The sequence below is a fragment of the Fistularia commersonii genome, chromosome 13 (assembly GCF_037954325.1).
Source record: "Fistularia commersonii isolate RoL2024-O1a breed Wild chromosome 13, RoL_Fcom_v1.0, whole genome shotgun sequence".
NCBI lineage: Eukaryota > Metazoa > Chordata > Actinopteri > Syngnathiformes > Fistulariidae > Fistularia > Fistularia commersonii.
Window position 1 is genome coordinate 3,182,548 of NC_141296.1, and position 17,968 is coordinate 3,200,515.

Genomic DNA, 17,968 nt, shown 5'->3' on the forward strand with positions numbered 1-17,968 from the left:
TGGGGCAGGCAATGGAAGTGATGAAGAAGTGTTGTGCAGGTTTGGTATCAGGGATAGGAATATAGAGGGACAGATGGTGGTACACTTTACACATGGATGGAATTGGCTGTCATGAATACTATTTTTCAGAACATGGTGGAACATAGGGTAATGTATAAGAGTGGCGGTAGGAACATGTAGGTAGATGGTATCTTGCCTAGATTTTCACCTGAAGGAGATCAGAGACTGCAATGAAGTGGGAGGTGAGAGTGTAGTGAAACAGCATAGGGTGGTAGTTTGTTGGATGACTGCTGACAAGGAAGATGAAGAGAACAATGTTAGAGCAAATAAGGAAGTGGTTGAAGCAGAAAAGGGAGGAGTGTTGTATCACTTTCAGGGAGGTGTTGAGAAAGGCTCTTGGTGGCAAGTGAGATCTTCCAGATGACTGAACAACTACAGGTAATGTTATCAGAGAGAGAGGTAGGAGAGTACTTGGTGTGTCATCTGAAAGAAAAGTAGAAAGGGAGACTTGGAATGATGATGTGCAAGAATATATACGGAGAAATAGGTTGACAAAGAAGAAGTGAGACACTGAGGGGACTGAAAAGAACAGACAGTGGTGCAGGGGAAAACAGTGCAAGGTCAAGATAGAGGCAAGAAAGGCCAAGAAAAGTGCATATGATGACTTGTATGCTTGGTTGGACAGTTAGGACGGAGATTTCGACAGGATGGCAAAACAGATAGAGATGGGAAGGATCTGTAGCAGGTTTGGATGATTAAGGATAGACAGGCAAATGTATTGAGAGATTCTAGAAGAGTGATGGGAAGATGGAAAGAGTACTTTGAGGAGCCAATGAATGGGAAAATTAAAGAGAGTGAAGGGAAGAAGAGGTGACGATAGTGGACCACAAAATAGCAGAGATGAGTGAAGGTGAAGTGAGGGGGGCATGGAAGAGGGCAAAGAATGGAAAGGCAGTTGGTCCTGAAGCCGAGTTTTATGCGAAGAAAGAGTACTACAGATGCACTATTTGCTTTAGGAATGCTGGTAGAGAAGTACAGAGAAGGTAAGGGGGTGCTGCATTGTGTCTTTCTAGACCAACAAGACGCATACAACAGTGTGCAGACAGATTGAACTATGGTTGTGTATGAGGAAATCTGAAGTGGCAGAGAAGTACATTAGAGGTTCAAGGTGGAGGTGGGACTACACCAAGGATCCGCTCTGAGCACCTCCTTGTTTGCAGTGGTGATGGGCAGGCTGATAGATGAGGTTAGACAGAAATCGCCATGGACCATGATGTTTTGCTGGTGAAATCATGATCTGTATTGAGAGCAGGGGATATGTTGAGGAAAATCTTGAGAAATGGAGGTAGGCTCCGGAAAGGAGAGGGATGTAGGTCAGTTGCAGGAAGGCAGAATACATGTGTGTGAATAAGAGGGACCTAAGTAGAATGGAGAGGCTACAGGGAGGAGAGATGAAGAATGTGGAGGATTTTAGCTACTTAGAATCAACAATCCAGACCAATGGGAGGTGCAGAAAAGTGATGATGAAATAGGCTCTTGCAGGTTAGAACAGGGGTAGAAAAGTGCTGAGGGCTAATGTATGACAAAAGTTTATCAGCCAGTATGAAAGGAAAGGTGTCCAAGACAGTTATGAGACCAGTGATGCTGTATGGTTTAGAAACGGCGGTATCCAGGAAAAGACAAAAAGCAGAACGGGAGGTTGCAGATATAAGGAAGTTGACATTCTCTTTGGGAGTGACGAGGATAGATAGGATCAGGAATGAATCCATCAGAAAGCCATCACATGTTAGACGTTTTGGAGATGAGGTCAGAGAAGCCAGACTGAGATGGTTTGGTCTTACACAGAGGAGAGATAGTGAATGTATTGATTGAAAGATGCTGAGGTTGTAACTGCCAGGCTGGATATCTAGAGGAAGACCAAAGATCTGGTGTGAGAGAAGAGGATACAGAGAATAGGGTTGGATGGAGGATGTTGATTCACTGTGGCGACACCTGAAGGCAGTAGCTGAAAGGGAAAGAAGAATCACTTCAAAATATATCTAACCTATTTCACATCCTGTGAAAAAAACAACAATACAAACCTTTTAATGACCTTTTAACGACAACAACGACAGAAAAACAAATACTACTAATAATGTGGACATTACTACCACTGTAACAAGGCTACTACTATTACCATTACTACTACTACTACTACTACTATTACTACTACTACTACTACTACTAATAATAATAATAATAATGATAATAACAAAAATTAATAATAATGATAATAACAATAATAATGATAACAATAATGAAAAGACAACAACAACAATAAAAATAATAATAACGTCTTGGTAGGCCACTTCCACAGTGCCACATGTACTATTGTGTAATATTTCTTGGAATATTTCAATGTTGTAAAAAGGGCGGCGCTGTTTCGCCAACATTTCTCCGCCTGAAGTCGCCGGGGAGTGGGATTTTGGAAAGAGAGGAGGTCCAGGCAGGAACGGACAGCTCCGTAGTGCTGACATTTTTATCTGACGTTGTCGGTATTTGTGACACTGAATAGGATTTGCACTATTTTCCTTGTCTTGGATTAAGTCTTTGACAAACAATAACCTTACTGGAATATCCCTCAAATTTGTGAGTGACGATTCGCGATCACAAAAGGACGCAATTCTCCGCAACAATGGAGTCACACAAAAGGTACGTGCCAGTCGTGATGCTCCTGTTCACACTTTCTCACGTATCGGCTTCAGTCACCCACTATTCAATACCAGAGGAGTTAAAAGAAGGATCCGTGGTCGCAAACCTTGCAACCGACCTCAACCTGGATGTTTCCACACTCGTTCGGAGGAAGATGCGACTTGAAACCATCGCGAATAAGAAATATCTGGATGTGAACAAAGAGACGGGGGAACTCTATATTGTGGAGAAGATCGACAGGGAAAACATCTGCAATTTTAAATTGTCGATATCCTGCTATCTCAAGCTGGAAATGACGCTCGAAAACCCCCTGCGAATTGTTAATATAGAGCTAGAAGTGTTAGATGTGAACGACAACGCCCCGCAATTTCGCAGAGAAGCGATTCATTTGGACGTATCCGAGTCGACGCCTGCAGGGGAGAGATTCTCTCTGAGCAACGCGGTTGATCCGGATGTTGGCATTAATTCAGTGAAAACATATCATCTGAGTGAAAGTGACCATTTTAATATCGAGGTGCAGACGGGGAGAGACGGGTCGAAGTTTGCAGATTTGATCTTGACAAAGACTGTAGACAGAGAACAGCAGGCTGTCCATTATTTAACACTGACGGCTGTAGACGGCGGGTCACCTGCTCGTTCTGGCACCGTTAGTATTGTTGTACATGTTTTGGACACTAATGATAACGCACCTACGTTTGATAAATCCATGTATAATGTTAAAATCATAGAAAATTCTCCAATTGGAAGCCTTGTTATTAATCTGAATGCAACAGACCTAGATGAGGGTTCAAATTCTGACTTAACATACTCATACAGTTTATATACACCAGAGAAAACTCAACAGACATTCAGTCTGAATCCTTCATCTGGTGAAATTACAGTGAAGGGAATGTTAAACTATGAAGATTATAGGATTTATGATATGGAAGTTATAGCAACTGACAAAGGATCTGATAGTCTATCAGGACAATGTACAATCAAAATTCTGGTGGAAGATATGAATGATAATCATCCAGAATTATCAATCAAATCATTTCAGAGTCCAGTGAGTGAAAACATTGATGTAGACACAGTGATAGCAGTAGTCAGTGTGAGTGACAAGGACTCAGGTGACAATGGAGTGGTGGATCTTCGTATTCCAGATAATATGCCTTTCAAACTGAGGGAATCTTCTGATAACTTTTATGAGCTAGTAGTTTCAGAAGCTTTGGACCGTGAGAAAGTTCCAGAATATGACATCACATTCATGGTTTCAGACAGAGGTTCTCCTCCTTTAAGTGACAACGAGACCATGACTTTGCATCTGCTGGATGTGAATGACAACGTCCCACAGTTCCCTCAGTCATTTTATACGATACGTGTGATGGAGAATAACGCACCTGGAGCTTTGCTGAGCTCACTCACTGCGTTTGACCCTGATCTCCATGAGAACCAGTATCTGGTTTATTTTATCCTGGAGAGGGAGATAGCCAACACCTCCATGTCCATGTTGTTCTCCATCAATCCAGAGAACGGCAATCTTTACGCCCTGAAAACCTTTGACTATGAAATCGAGAAGGAGTTCCTTTTCCACATCGAGGCCAGAGACTCCGGCTCTCCTCCTCTGAGCAGCAATGTGACCGTTCACATCGTCATCGTGGACCAGAACGACAACGCTCCAGTGATCGTGTCTCCATGGCGTGCGCACGGCTCAGTGGTGGAGGAAAAGATCCCCAGATCCACTGATAAAGGCTCTCTGGTTTCCAAGGTGATCGCTTTGGACACCGACTCGGTGCACAACTCTCGGATTACCTACCAGTTCCTGCAGGTGACCGACGCCACCTTGTTCAGTCTGGATCAATACAACGGAGAGATCCGCACCATGAGGATGTTCAGTTACAGAGATCCACGGCACCAGAGAATGGTTGTCGTCGCCAAGGACAACGGGGAGCCCGCTTTGTCTGCCACAGTGACCATCAAGCTGTCCACAGTGGAGACAGCTGTTAAGGCCTACTCTGACCTGACGGAGGTGCCTCTGGAATATGACATCTTCTCAGACCTGAACCTGTATTTGGTCATCGGTCTGGGCTCGGTGTCCTTTCTCCTGTTGATCACCATACTGGTCACCATCGTGCTCAAGTGTCAGACACCCAAGTCCAGCAAAGCGGCTCCTCCCTGCAGGAACAGTGTGATCAGTGAGAGAAACTCCACCATCGCAGACTCCACTCTGGTGTCCAACGATGCCTACTGGTACAGTCTGTTCCTAGCAGAGACCAGGAAAGGGAAGATGGTGGTCAGACAGCCTCTGCCAAAGGGCTCCAGATACATCGTGTCCAGTTTACCGAGGAGCACAGGAATGACTGAGACTAGCGGCTCTGCAGCTTCTACTCTGCAGGTAAATACACTGTTAATAATATAAGCAGACTTGGAAATGATGGCGTAATTTTTGGAGGGAATCTCTTTAATATGTAATGCAACTTGATAGGGGGCACAAGTCAGTGTTGGTTGTTGTTTTGAGTCGGTCTACGTCTGGATAAAGAATGTTGCAGCAAGAAATGCATAAAACGGCATAAAACGTGTGCCAAAAAATAATTTGCAAAGCAAACTTCCAATTCTCATTCTGGCTTTGTCAAGGGCTTGGTTAACAATGACTCCCTTCGGTTGCATTAACTTACAGCGTATCAGTGGAAACTGGGCAACTGCGTGTTGAACAAGGAGAGGATTAAGGTGTGTCTTGGAGGCAGAGAGAAAAGTAAAGGCAAGAGTCTGGGATTGAGAGTATGGACAATGACAGGAGAAGCCAGAGTTGGTCGACATGATGCAGTGAAGGAAGGTGGCAATACTGTGTGTCCATGAGTTCGGTTGGAAAGGTTGCAAGGCTAGAAGCTTATGTACCGGTTTCAAGTTGTACTATCATAGTGTTGATAGGAAGAGAAATGGAATATATGTTATCTTGAAGCAGAAGTTTATTAAGAATGTTCTAAAGCAGGGGTGTCAAACTCAAGGCCCGTGGGCAGGATTAGGACCGTGAACAGGTTTTATCCAGCTCGCAAAGCTCAAAAATACCAGGTTTGAGGAGTGAATTGAACAATAGGTACCTAACAGTAGTTCATATATCATGATTTTACTGATCCGGCCCACCTTAGAATAGATTTTCCCCCGGGGTTGCCCCTGAACTAAAATGAGTTTGACACCCCTGTCCTAAAGGGTAAAAGAGTGTCAGGTGGACTGATGAATCTGAAGCTGGAGATTGAAGGTGTGATGCTAAATGTTGATAGTGGCTATTCCCCATAGGGGGGATGTAAGTCAGTGGAGAAGGAGAAATTCTGGAGTGAGTTAGATGAAGTGATGTTGACTATACCCAGAGGTGAGAGAATGATAAGTGGCGCAGTCTTCAATGTACATATTGGTGCAGGCAATATAAGTGATGAAGAAGTGATGTGGAGGTTTGGTATCTGGTACACGGAGGGACAGGTAGTGGTCGACTTTGCAAAAAGATGGAAATGGCTGTAGTAAACACTTTTTTCCAGAACAAGTTGGAACATAGGGTAACATATAAGAGTGGAGGTAGGAACATGCAGGAAGACTGTGTCTTGCATAGATGATGTCAACTGTAGGATATCCATGACTGCAAAGAAGTGCTACGTGAGAGAGCAGCGAAACAGCATAGGATGGTGGTTTGTAGGATGACTGGTGAAAAGGAATATGATGAGGACAATGTCAGAGCTGAGGACAAGGCGGTGGAAGTTGAAAAGGGAGGAGTGTCGTATGGTTTTAGGGCGGACTTTGAGAAACGCTCTGGGTGGCCAGTGTCATCTTCCAGGTAATTGGACAACAACAGCTAATGTAATCAGAGAGAGAGGTAGGAGAGTATTTAGTGTGTCATCTGAAAGGAAAGTAGATTTGGAGACTTGGTGGTGGAATGAGTAAATGTAGGATTATATACACAGAAAAAGTTTAGCAAAGAGGAAGTGGGACAAGGAGGGGACTGAAGAGAACAGGCAGGGTTACAGGCAGATGCAGCTCAATGTAAATGTAGGGGTAGCCAAGGCCAAAATGACTTGTATGCTCGGTTGGACAGTAAGGACGTAGAGTATGATTCAGACAGGTTGGCAAAGCAGAAAGACACCCGTGTGTTCGGGTGATTCAGTATTAAGAGGGAAATGTATTAATGGATTCGAGAAGAGTGATGGGAAGAAGAAAAGAGTATATTGAAGAGCTGATGAATTGGGAAAATGAAAGAGGGGGAAGGGTAATAGAGGTGATGATGGCGGCCCACAGAGTAACAGAGATTTGTGATGGTGAAATGTGGAGGGCATTGAAGAGGATGAACAGTGGAAAGGCAGTTGGTCCTGATGATATACCTGATGAGGTATGGAAGTGTCTAGGAGAGGCTGCGGTAGAGTTTCTGGCTAGATTATTCAACAGGATCTGGGAGTGAGAAGATGCCTGAGGAATGGAGAACATGTTTGATGGTACCCTTTTTTAGAGTAGGGGAAATGTGGAGTATTGCGGTAACTATAAAGGGATCATGTTAATGAGCCATACAGTGAAGTTATAGGACGAGCAGTGGAAACTAGACTGTGAGCAGACTTGAGCATTTGTAAAAAGCACAAGGTTTCATGTCTTGACAGAGTACTACAGATGCAGGATTTGTTTTAGGAATGCAGGTGAGGAAGTGCAGAGAAGGTCGGAGGAAGTTGCATTATCCCTTTGTAGATCTAAAGAAAGCATACAACAGGGTGCCAAGAGATGAACTATGGTATTGTATTGGGAAATCTGGGGTGGCAGAGAATTATTCTAAACTGGTAAAAGAACACATATGTGAGATTGTGACAATGGTGAGGTGTGCTTTAGGTGTGACAGAGAAGTTTGAGATGGAGGTGGAACTACATCTTGGTTGCGGTGATGATGGAAATGCTGACATATAAGGGTAGACAGGAACCTCCGTGAACAATGATGTTTGCACATGAAACTGTTTCCTGTAGTGAGAGCAAAGAACAGGTGGAGCAGAGGAATGATGATTTATCGCTGCAAGACAGAAAATGTTTGTGCTAATGAACAGGACCCAGGTGGTAAGTTAGGCTACAAGGAGTGGAGATAAAGAAGGTGGATGATTTTAAGTACATTAGGTGAACAGTTCAGAGCAGCTGTGGACCAGTGATAAAGAATTCCAACAGTACAAAAGAACGCTGAGTACTGAGTGCTTAGTGTGGTTTGTAGACAGTAGCATTGAAGAGAAAACAGGAGGGCAGAGCTGAAGATAGCAGAGATGAAGATGTTGAGGTTCTCTTTAGGAGTGATGGAGATGGATAGAATAGATGTAAATACAGTGTTGTTAAATTTATGGTAATAAGGATATTCTGATGTGATTTGAGTGGTACCTATTTCACATATGGAGAAAAAAAACAACAGCAACAAATCCTGTCACTCATTCATCACTTGAATATAAACAGCAAAAAGAATACTAATAATAATATGAATACCACAGGAACAACAACAACAATAGTAATAATAATAATAATCATAATGACGATAATGATTGTCATTACAACAACCACAACAGCACAAATAACAACAATAATAACAACGTTATTGCAATTCATGTAACAAAATGTGATAACTGAACTAAAACATTTCCATCGGTTACTTTTAGAATGCCACATGGACGATCGTGTAATATTTCTTTTAATATTTTAAAGATGTGAAAAAGGCGGCGCTGTTTCGCCAACATTTCGCCGCCTGAAGTCGCCGGGGAGTGGGATTTTGGAAAGAGAGGAGGTCCAGGCAGGAACGGACAGCTCCGTAGTGCTGACATTTATAATCTGACGTTGTCGGTGTTTTTGGCGCTGAATAAGATCTGTATTATTTTCCCTCGCTTGGATTAAGTTTTTGACAAACAGTAACCTTACTGGAATATCCCTCAAATTTGTGAGTGACGAATCGCGATCACAAAAGGACGCAATTCTCCGCAACAATGGAGTCACACAAAAGGTACGTGCCAGTCGTGATGCTCCTGTTCACACTTTCTCACGTATCGGCTTCAGTCACCCACTATTCAATACCAGAGGAGTTAAAAGAAGGATCCGTGGTCGCAAACCTTGCAACCGACCTCAACCTGGATGTTTCCACCCTCGTTCGGAGGAAGATGCGACTTGAAACGGTCGCGAACAAGAAATATCTGGATGTGAACAAAGAGACGGGGGAACTCTATATTGTGGAGAAGATTGACAGGGAACATATCTGCCCCAATAAAATGGCGATATCCTGTTATCTTAAGCTGGAAATGACGCTAGAAAACCCCCTGCGAATTGTTAATATAGAGCTAGAAGTGTTAGATGTGAACGACAACGCCCCGCAATTTCGCAGAGAAGCGATTCATTTGGACGTATCCGAGTCGACGCCTGCAGGGGAGAGATTCTCTCTGAGCAACGCGGTTGATCCGGATGTTGGCATTAATTCAGTGAAAACATATCATCTGAGTGAAAGTGACCATTTTAATATCGAGGTGCAGACGGGGAGAGACGGGTCGAAGTTTGCAGATTTGATCTTGACAAAGACTGTAGACAGAGAACAGCAGGCTGTCCATTATTTAACACTGACGGCTGTAGACGGCGGGTCACCTGCTCGTTCTGGCACCGTTAGTATTGTTGTACATGTTTTGGACACTAATGATAACGCACCTACGTTTGATAAATCCATGTATAATGTTAAAATCATGGAAAATTCTCCCATTGGAAGCCTTGTTATTAATCTGAATGCAACAGACCTAGATGAAGGGTCAAATTCTGATTTAACTTACTCATACAGTTTATATACACCAGAGAAAACTCAACAGACATTCAGTCTGAATCCTTCATCTGGTGAAATCACAGTGAAGGGAATGTTAAACTATGAGGATTATAGGATTTATGATATGGAAGTTATAGCAACTGACAAAGGATCTGATAGTCTATCAGGACAATGTACAATCAAAATTCTGGTGGAAGATATGAATGACAATCATCCGGAATTATCAATCAAATCATTTCAGAGTCCAGTGAGTGAAAACATTGATGTAGACACAGTGATAGCAGTAGTCAGTGTGAGTGACAAGGACTCAGATGACAATGGAGTGGTGGATCTTCGTATTCCAGATAATATGCCTTTCAAGCTGAGGGAATCTTCTGATAACTTTTATGAGCTAGTAGTTTCAGAGGCTTTGGACCGTGAGAAAGTTCCAGAATATGACATCACATTCATGGTTTCAGACAGAGGTTCTCCTCCTTTAAGTGACAACGAGACCATGACTTTGCATCTGCTGGATGTGAATGACAACGTCCCACAGTTCCCTCAGTCATTCTATACGATACGTGTGATGGAGAATAACGCACCTGGAGCTTTGCTCAGCTCACTCACTGCGTTTGACCCTGATCTCCACGAGAACCAGTATCTGGTTTATTTTATCCTGGAGAGGGAGATAGCCAACACCTCCATGTCCATGTTGTTCTCCATCAATCCAGAGAACGGCAATCTTTACGCCCTGAAAACCTTTGACTATGAAATCGAGAAGGAGTTCCTTTTCCACATCGAGGCCAGAGACTCCGGCTCTCCTCCTCTGAGCAGCAATGTGACGGTTCACATCGTCATCGTGGATCAGAACGACAACGCTCCAGTGATCGTGTCTCCATGGCGTGCGCACGGCTCAGTGGTGGAGGAAAAGATCCCCAGATCCACTGATAAAGGCTCTCTGGTTGCCAAGGTGATCGCTTTGGACACCGACTCGGTGCACAACTCTCGGATTACCTACCAGTTCCTGCAGGTGACCGACGCCACCTTGTTCAGTCTGGATCAATACAACGGAGAGATCCGCACCATGAGGATGTTCAGTTACAGAGATCCACGGCACCAGAGAATGGTTGTCGTCGCCAAGGACAACGGGGAGCCCGCTTTGTCTGCCACAGTGACCATCAAGCTGTCCACAGTGGAGACAGCTGTTAAGGCCTACTCTGACCTGACGGAGGTGCCTCTGGAATATGACATCTTCTCAGACCTGAACCTGTATTTGGTCATCGGTCTGGGCTCGGTGTCCTTTCTCCTGTTGATCACCATACTGGTCACCATCGTGCTCAAGTGTCAGAAACCCAAGTCCAGCAAAGCGGCTCCTCCCTGCAGGAACAGTGTGATCAGTGAGAGAAACTCCACCATCGCAGACTCCACTCTGGTGTCCAACGACGCCTACTGGTACAGTCTGTTCCTAGCAGAGACCAGGAAAGGGAAGATGGTGGTCAGACAGCCTCTGCCAAAGGGCTCCAGATACATCGTGTCCAGTTTACCGAGGAGCACAGGAATGACTGAGACTAGCGGCTCTGCAGCTTCTACTCTGCAGGTATGGAAAGATATACAGTACCTTAATCGTGTTTTCTTGTCGACTAAATGAATCAGATAAAGTAAGTTTATGACACTCAAAAATTTTTGCTGAGACTCTGAATCAATTACTCACCAGCATTAAGATACTTACTCTTATATATTTGTCTGTCTATTGCAGAAAGACATTCTCAGAAAGACATTTCAAAAGACATTTCTACAGTATAGAGTTTCAAAAACTCAAAATCTTTCATAGATTGGTAAATTTTCACAAATTATTGGCGGTTTATTTTTGCTTGTATATCAGTATCAGCTGTGAAAAACATGCAAGTTCAATAGAATGTTCATCTCCCTGGTCATTCAGGCAGGCTATCCACCACCCCCTTTCTCAACAAATCACCTGGAGGTCTACAATGTTGAATACACAGTCATTGCATTGGTCTTGTTCAGAATTTTTGGTTCCACCACTCTGAGTGCGAAACGTCTTGTGTGAATCTGTCATCTACATCTCTTGTTGGTTACATAGAATAATCACAGATTTAGGACTTTCACATTGTAAGTTTGGGGCAGTTTTTCCAAATCAGATATGTCAGAACTGAACTATTTTTTCTTTTGTTTTGATTATGATACACAAACATTCTTGAGCAGTTTGGAGGATATATGATTGAGGGGGATTCCCTGAGTCCCCTCAAGCAAAGTCGAAATAGAAAAAAAAAACCTTCTTTAACACACGACCAGGATGGTTTGCTGCAGGTTTTGCCTCCTGATGCAGAAGAACATCAGGGTCGCTGTTTCTCCGAGAGTTTTGTCTGAGGTGTCCGCCTCGTCGTGACGACGTCATTTTGCCGTAAAGCAGTGAGGAGAGAAGGATCAGCTCCCGGTGCTGAATGAATCCGGGTTGGAGGAGGGGGAAATCAGTTCTGCGTTGAGACGGTGTGGCAAATACTGTCGGACTGGGTAATCTACGGAGACAATGGGGCCCCTGATTCTTCCCAAACGGAAATGGTACGTGTTTGTGATTCCTCTTTTTCTTCTCGGTGCCATTTTCAATTCCTCAATCGCCGTAACGCACTACTCCGTCCCGGAGGAGCTCGAAGAAGGATCGGTGGTTGCGAATTTGGCTGCGGATCTAGGACTCGATGTAAAAACGTTAGTGGAGCGCAAAGTGCGCGTAGAGATCATCGCCGGTCGGAAATATGTGGACTTGAACAAAGAAACCGGGGAGCTGTTCATCCTGGAGCGCATCGACAGGGAGTCTTTGTGTACCGCGAAAACGTCTTGTTACCTCAAAATCGAAGCGATCATTGAAAACCCAAAAAGGATCTTCTATATCGAATTGGAAATTTTGGACATAAATGACAATGCGCCTCATTTTCGACGGGACACCATAGATTTGGACATTTCGGAGGCGACGCAGGCGGGGGAACGCTTTTCCGTGAGCAACGCCGTGGACCCAGATGTCGGCTCAAACTCTGTCAAAACGTACCTCTTGAGCGAGAGTGATTATTTTACAATAGAGATTCAAACAGGGAGAGATGGATCAAAATTTGCCGATTTGATAGTGGAGAGGGATTTAGACCGGGAGCAGCAGGCTGTTCACCATTTAATTCTCACCGCAATAGATGGCGGTGTTCCTTCACGGTCTGGTACGGCCAGCATTATTGTTCACGTCTTGGACACGAATGACAACGCCCCAACATTTAAAGAAGATGGATATCGGGTCAGTGTCATGGAAAATGCACCAATAGGAAGTCTTGTTATTTCTCTAAATGCCACAGATTTAGATGAGGGTTCAAATTCTGATTTAACATACTCATACAGTTTATACACACCAGAGAAAACTCAACAGACATTCAGTCTGAATCCTTCATCTGGTGAAATCACAGTGAAGGGAATGTTAAACTATGAGGATTATAGGATTTATGATATGGAAGTTATAGCAACTGACAAAGGAGCTAATAGTCTATCAGGACAATGTACAATCAAAATTCTGGTGGAAGATATGAATGATAATCATCCGGAATTATCAATCAAATCATTTCAGAGTCCAGTGAGTGAAAACATTGATGTAGACACAGTGATAGCAGTAGTCAGTGTGAGTGACAAGGACTCAGGTGACAATGGAGTGGTGGATCTTCGTATTCCAGATAATATGCCTTTCAAACTGAGGGAATCGTCTGATAACTTTTATGAGCTAGTAGTTTCAGAAGCTTTGGACCGTGAGAAAGTTCCAGAATATGACATCACATTCATGGTTTCAGACAGAGGTTCTCCTCCTTTAAGTGACAACGAGACCATGACTTTGCATCTGCTGGATGTGAATGACAACGTCCCACAGTTCCCTCAGTCATTTTATACGATACGTGTGATGGAGAATAACGCACCTGGTGCTTTGCTCAGCTCACTCACTGCGTTTGACCCTGATCTCCACGAGAACCAGTATCTGGTTTATTTTATCCTGGAGAGGGAGATAGCCAACACCTCCATGTCCATGTTGTTCTCCATCAATCCAGAGAACGGCAATCTTTACGCCCTGAAAACCTTTGACTATGAAATCGAGAAGGAGTTCCTTTTCCACATCGAGGCCAGAGACTCCGGCTCTCCTCCTCTGAGCAGCAATGTGACGGTTCACATCGTCATCGTGGATCAGAACGACAACGCTCCAGTGATCGTGTCTCCATGGCGTGCGCACGGCTCAGTGGTGGAGGAAAAGATCCCCAGATCCACTGATAAAGGCTCTCTGGTTGCCAAGGTGATCGCTTTGGACACCGACTCGGTGCACAACTCTCGGATTACCTACCAGTTCCTGCAGGTGACCGACGCCACCTTGTTCAGTCTGGATCAATACAACGGAGAGATCCGCACCATGAGGATGTTCAGTTACAGAGATCCACGGCACCAGAGAATGGTTGTCGTCGCCAAGGACAACGGGGAGCCCGCTTTGTCTGCCACAGTGACCATCAAGCTGTCCACAGTGGAGACAGCTGTTAAGGCCTACTCTGACCTGACGGAGGTGCCTCTGGAATATGACATCTTCTCAGACCTGAACCTGTATTTGGTCATCGGTCTGGGCTCGGTGTCCTTTCTCCTGTTGATCACCATACTGGTCACCATCGTGCTCAAGTGTCAGAAACCCAAGTCCAGCAAAGCGGCTCCTCCCTGCAGGAACAGTGTGATCAGTGAGAGAAACTCCACCATCGCAGACTCCACTCTGGTGTCCAACGACGCCTACTGGTACAGTCTGTTCCTAGCAGAGACCAGGAAAGGGAAGATGGTGGTCAGACAGCCTCTGCCAAAGGGCTCCAGATACATCGTGTCCAGTTTACCAAGGAGCACAGGAATGACCGAGACTAGCGGCTCTGCAGCTTCTACTCTGCAGGTATGATGAAGATGTACTTAATTCATCACCTCAAAAGTATTTGCAATAGCATTTAGGGATGTATTCATATGCATCACTGCATTTAAATACCGGTAAATATTCTCATCTTTGATTCAAAGATGGATTTTTATTGACTTTTTGATTTGGAAAAAAACAACAAAAAAAAACAAAACAAACATCGACATTTGGTACCTGATTGGCCCTCTTTCATGACCCCTCCAGGAGGCATAATTCATCTGTATGGATCCCAATATAAAATTAAGACCTCTTTTTCTTCATTCATAATACAAATGACCTCCAGTGCCTCATCACTGTTTACAATTGATAATTTATTATGTAAATCACGAGAGATTTGTATTTTATATACAGATTGCAATGCTATGTGCTACAATGTGTACTCTTTGAGATCGCTCGCCTAGAAAGCAGTCAATTGCTGTCTCTTTTTCTCAAAATTCACATCTATCGGAATCCTCTTTTTAGTTAAAGTCGAAAAGCGATCAAGTTCTCACTCAGATTAAATAATTTTCCCTCATTTGTTTGTTCTTACCAAGACAATAGTAATTTAAAAACAAATAAATACAAAGGCGATGCGTTTATAATCACTTACTGAAATACCAGAAACGCACTGTGTTGTTACTTAGTTGTGATTTAAGAAAACCAACACATGCAAATACTCGTAAGACAAGTGTATTGCTTTAGAAGGTGTTTCTTACTTTTTCAGAGATTATCAAATGAATCATATTGTTGTACCTGAATGAATGATTTCCCTTAAAATTAATTAGAACTTTGGATCATCATCAATATTTTTCTAATCAATATTTCAATGTATCCATATGGACCCCAGAAATATGATGATTGCAAATCACCATTCATGTCGCTGCTCTCTACATAAACACACTCCAAGGATGAAGTCATCGTTCTCACGGTGTTTTATTGGCTGGAGAGGCAAATATAACCCTCAGACGTGTTGGACGGCCACCCGTAGAGGACCGTTTCGAGGAATACGTCGTTACCCTTCGTGATTGTAACCAAATAGATGTTGGCTGCTTCTGCACAACTGATATTTAGAACCAGGATCAGAAACAATGGCGAATCGCATCCTGCAGCTTTTCCGCGGCGGGTACGTTTTCCTCTTTGTCTTGCTCTCCGCCACCGTGAACACGGTGTCCACCGTCACCCACTATTCGGTGCCCGAAGAAATGGAGGAGGGTTCTGTTGTTGCGAATTTAGCTACAGATCTGGGCTTAGACGTGAAGACTTTGAATAAAAGGAAAATGCGCGTCGACGTGGTGGCCAATAAAAAATATCTGGATATTAACAAGGAGACGGGGGAGCTTTTTATTCTGGAAAGAGTAGACAGGGAGTTTTTGTGCCCTTCGAAAACCACCACGTCATGTTTTTTGAAATTAGACGCAGCGATTGAAAATCCAATCCGGATGTTTAATATCGAAGTGGAAATCACAGATATTAACGATAACGCTCCGCATTTTCGGCGCGGCACGATGCACCTGGACATCTCCGAGTCCACTCCTGTCGGAGAGAGATTTTCACTGAACAACGCTGTCGATCCGGACGTGGGAGCGAATTCCGTGCAGAATTACCAGCTGAGCTCAAGTGACCATTTTTCCATCGAAATTCAAACTGGGAGGGACGGATCCAAGTTCGCCGACTTGATTTTGAGGAAAGCCCTGGATAGAGAGCAGCGGGCTGTTCATAATCTGATCCTGACCGCGGTGGACGGTGGCGTCCCGACGCGCACAGGTACAGCCAGTATCATTGTCCGTGTGCTGGATGTGAATGACAACGCCCCGTCGTTCGGCCAGGACGCGTACGTCGTAGAGGTGATGGAGAACGCCCCGATCGGCAATTTAGTCATTCAACTGAATGCCACCGATCTAGACGAAGGGTCCAATTCCGAGGTGGTTTATTCCTACAGCTTGTACACATCAGAGAGGACGCAAAACATGTTTAACTTGAATCCGGAAAGCGGGGAGATCAGGGTTAGAGAGTTAATTAATTTTGAGGATTTCAGATTTTATGAAATGGAAGTGGTTGCCAGTGATAAAGGGACGAACCCTTTATCTGGACAGTGCAAGCTGACAATAGAAGTGGCAGATATGAATGACAATCATCCGGAATTATCAATTAAATCATTTCAGAGTCCAGTGAGTGAAAACATTGATGTAGACACAGTGATAGCAGTAGTCAGTGTGAGTGACAAGGACTCAGGTGACAATGGAGTGGTGGATCTTCGTATTCCAGATAATATGCCTTTCAAATTGAAGAAATCCTCTGATAACTTTTATGAGCTAGTAGTTTCAGAGGCTTTGGACCGTGAGAAAGTTCCAGAATATGACATCACATTCATGGTGACAGACAGAGGTTCTCCTCCTTTAAGTGACAACGAGACCATGACTTTGCATCTGCTGGATGTGAATGACAACGTCCCACAGTTCCCTCAGTCATTTTATACGATACGTGTGATGGAGAATAACGCACCTGGAGCTTTGCTGAGCTCACTCACTGCGTTTGACCCTGATCTCCATGAGAACCAGTATCTGGTTTATTTTATCCTGGAGAGGGAGATAGCCAACACCTCCATGTCCATGTTGTTCTCCATCAATCCAGAGAACGGCAATCTTTACGCCCTGAAAACCTTTGACTATGAAATCGAGAAGGAGTTCCTTTTCCACATCGAGGCCAGAGACTCCGGCTCTCCTCCTCTGAGCAGCAATGTGACCGTTCACATCGTCATCGTGGACCAGAACGACAACGCTCCAGTGATTGTGTCTCCATGGCGTGCGCACGGCTCAGTGGTGGAGGAAAAGATCCCCAGATCCACTGATAAAGGCTCTCTGGTTGCCAAGGTGATCGCTTTGGACACCGACTCGGTGCACAACTCTCGGATTACCTACCAGTTCCTGCAGGTGACCGACGCCACCTTGTTCAGTCTGGATCAATACAACGGAGAGATCCGCACCATGAGGATGTTCAGTTACAGAGATCCACGGCACCAGAGAATGGTTGTCGTCGCCAAGGACAACGGGGAGCCCGCTTTGTCTGCCACAGTGACCATCAAGCTGTCCACAGTGGAGACAGCTGTTAAGGCCTACTCTGACCTGACGGAGGTGCCTCTGGAATATGACATCTTCTCAGACCTGAACCTGTATTTGGTCATCGGTCTGGGCTCGGTGTCCTTTCTCCTGTTGATCACCATACTGGTCACCATCGTGCTCAAGTGTCAGACACCCAAGTCCAGCAAGGCGGCTCCTCCCTGCAGGAACAGTGTGATCAGCGAGAGAAACTCCACCATCGCAGACTCCACTCTGGTGTCCAACGACGCCTACTGGTACAGTCTGTTCCTAGCAGAGACCAGGAAAGGGAAGATGGTGGTCAGACAGCCTCTGCCAAAGGGCTCCAGATACATCGTGTCCAGTTTACCAAGGAGCACAGGAATGACTGAGACTAGCGGCTCTGCAGCCTCTACTCTGCAGGTATGACAAGCAAAACATAACTTAGACAGAGTATAATTTGTAAAAATCTCTCCATTTACAATCAAGTGAAATTTGCCAC

The 17,968-nt window shown here is 44.4% G+C and overlaps 3 protein-coding genes across 6 annotated transcripts in view; all 3 read left to right on the top strand.

Annotated features, from left to right (window-relative positions):
* Positions 1-17,968, top strand: part of LOC147227563 (protocadherin alpha-C2-like) — a 47,131-nt gene that overhangs the window by 15,641 nt on the left and 13,522 nt on the right. The window contains exon 1 of one of the 4 annotated variants that reach the window (XM_086158771.1): positions 11,886-14,395. The exons of the other annotated variants lie outside the window; for them this stretch is intronic. Within the exon in view, the coding sequence (XP_086014897.1) occupies positions 11,990-14,395 (2,406 nt within the window). The 5' untranslated portion in view covers positions 11,886-11,989. Of the gene's footprint in view, positions 1-11,885; positions 14,396-17,968 lie in introns of those variants that run through there. 4 annotated transcript variants of the gene reach the window in all.
* Positions 2,469-5,117, top strand: LOC147227565 (protocadherin alpha-C2-like). The gene has a single exon (XM_086158776.1). It carries the CDS (start codon positions 2,675-2,677, stop codon positions 5,087-5,089), a length of 2,415 nt encoding a protein of 804 aa, XP_086014902.1. The 5' UTR covers positions 2,469-2,674; the 3' UTR covers positions 5,090-5,117.
* On the top strand, positions 8,675-11,161 carry LOC147227566 (protocadherin alpha-C2-like). The gene is made up of 2 exons (XM_086158782.1): positions 8,675-11,038; positions 11,156-11,161. The coding sequence occupies exons 1-2, from the start codon at positions 8,681-8,683 to the stop codon at positions 11,159-11,161; spliced, it is 2,364 nt and encodes a 787-aa protein (XP_086014908.1). The 5' UTR covers positions 8,675-8,680.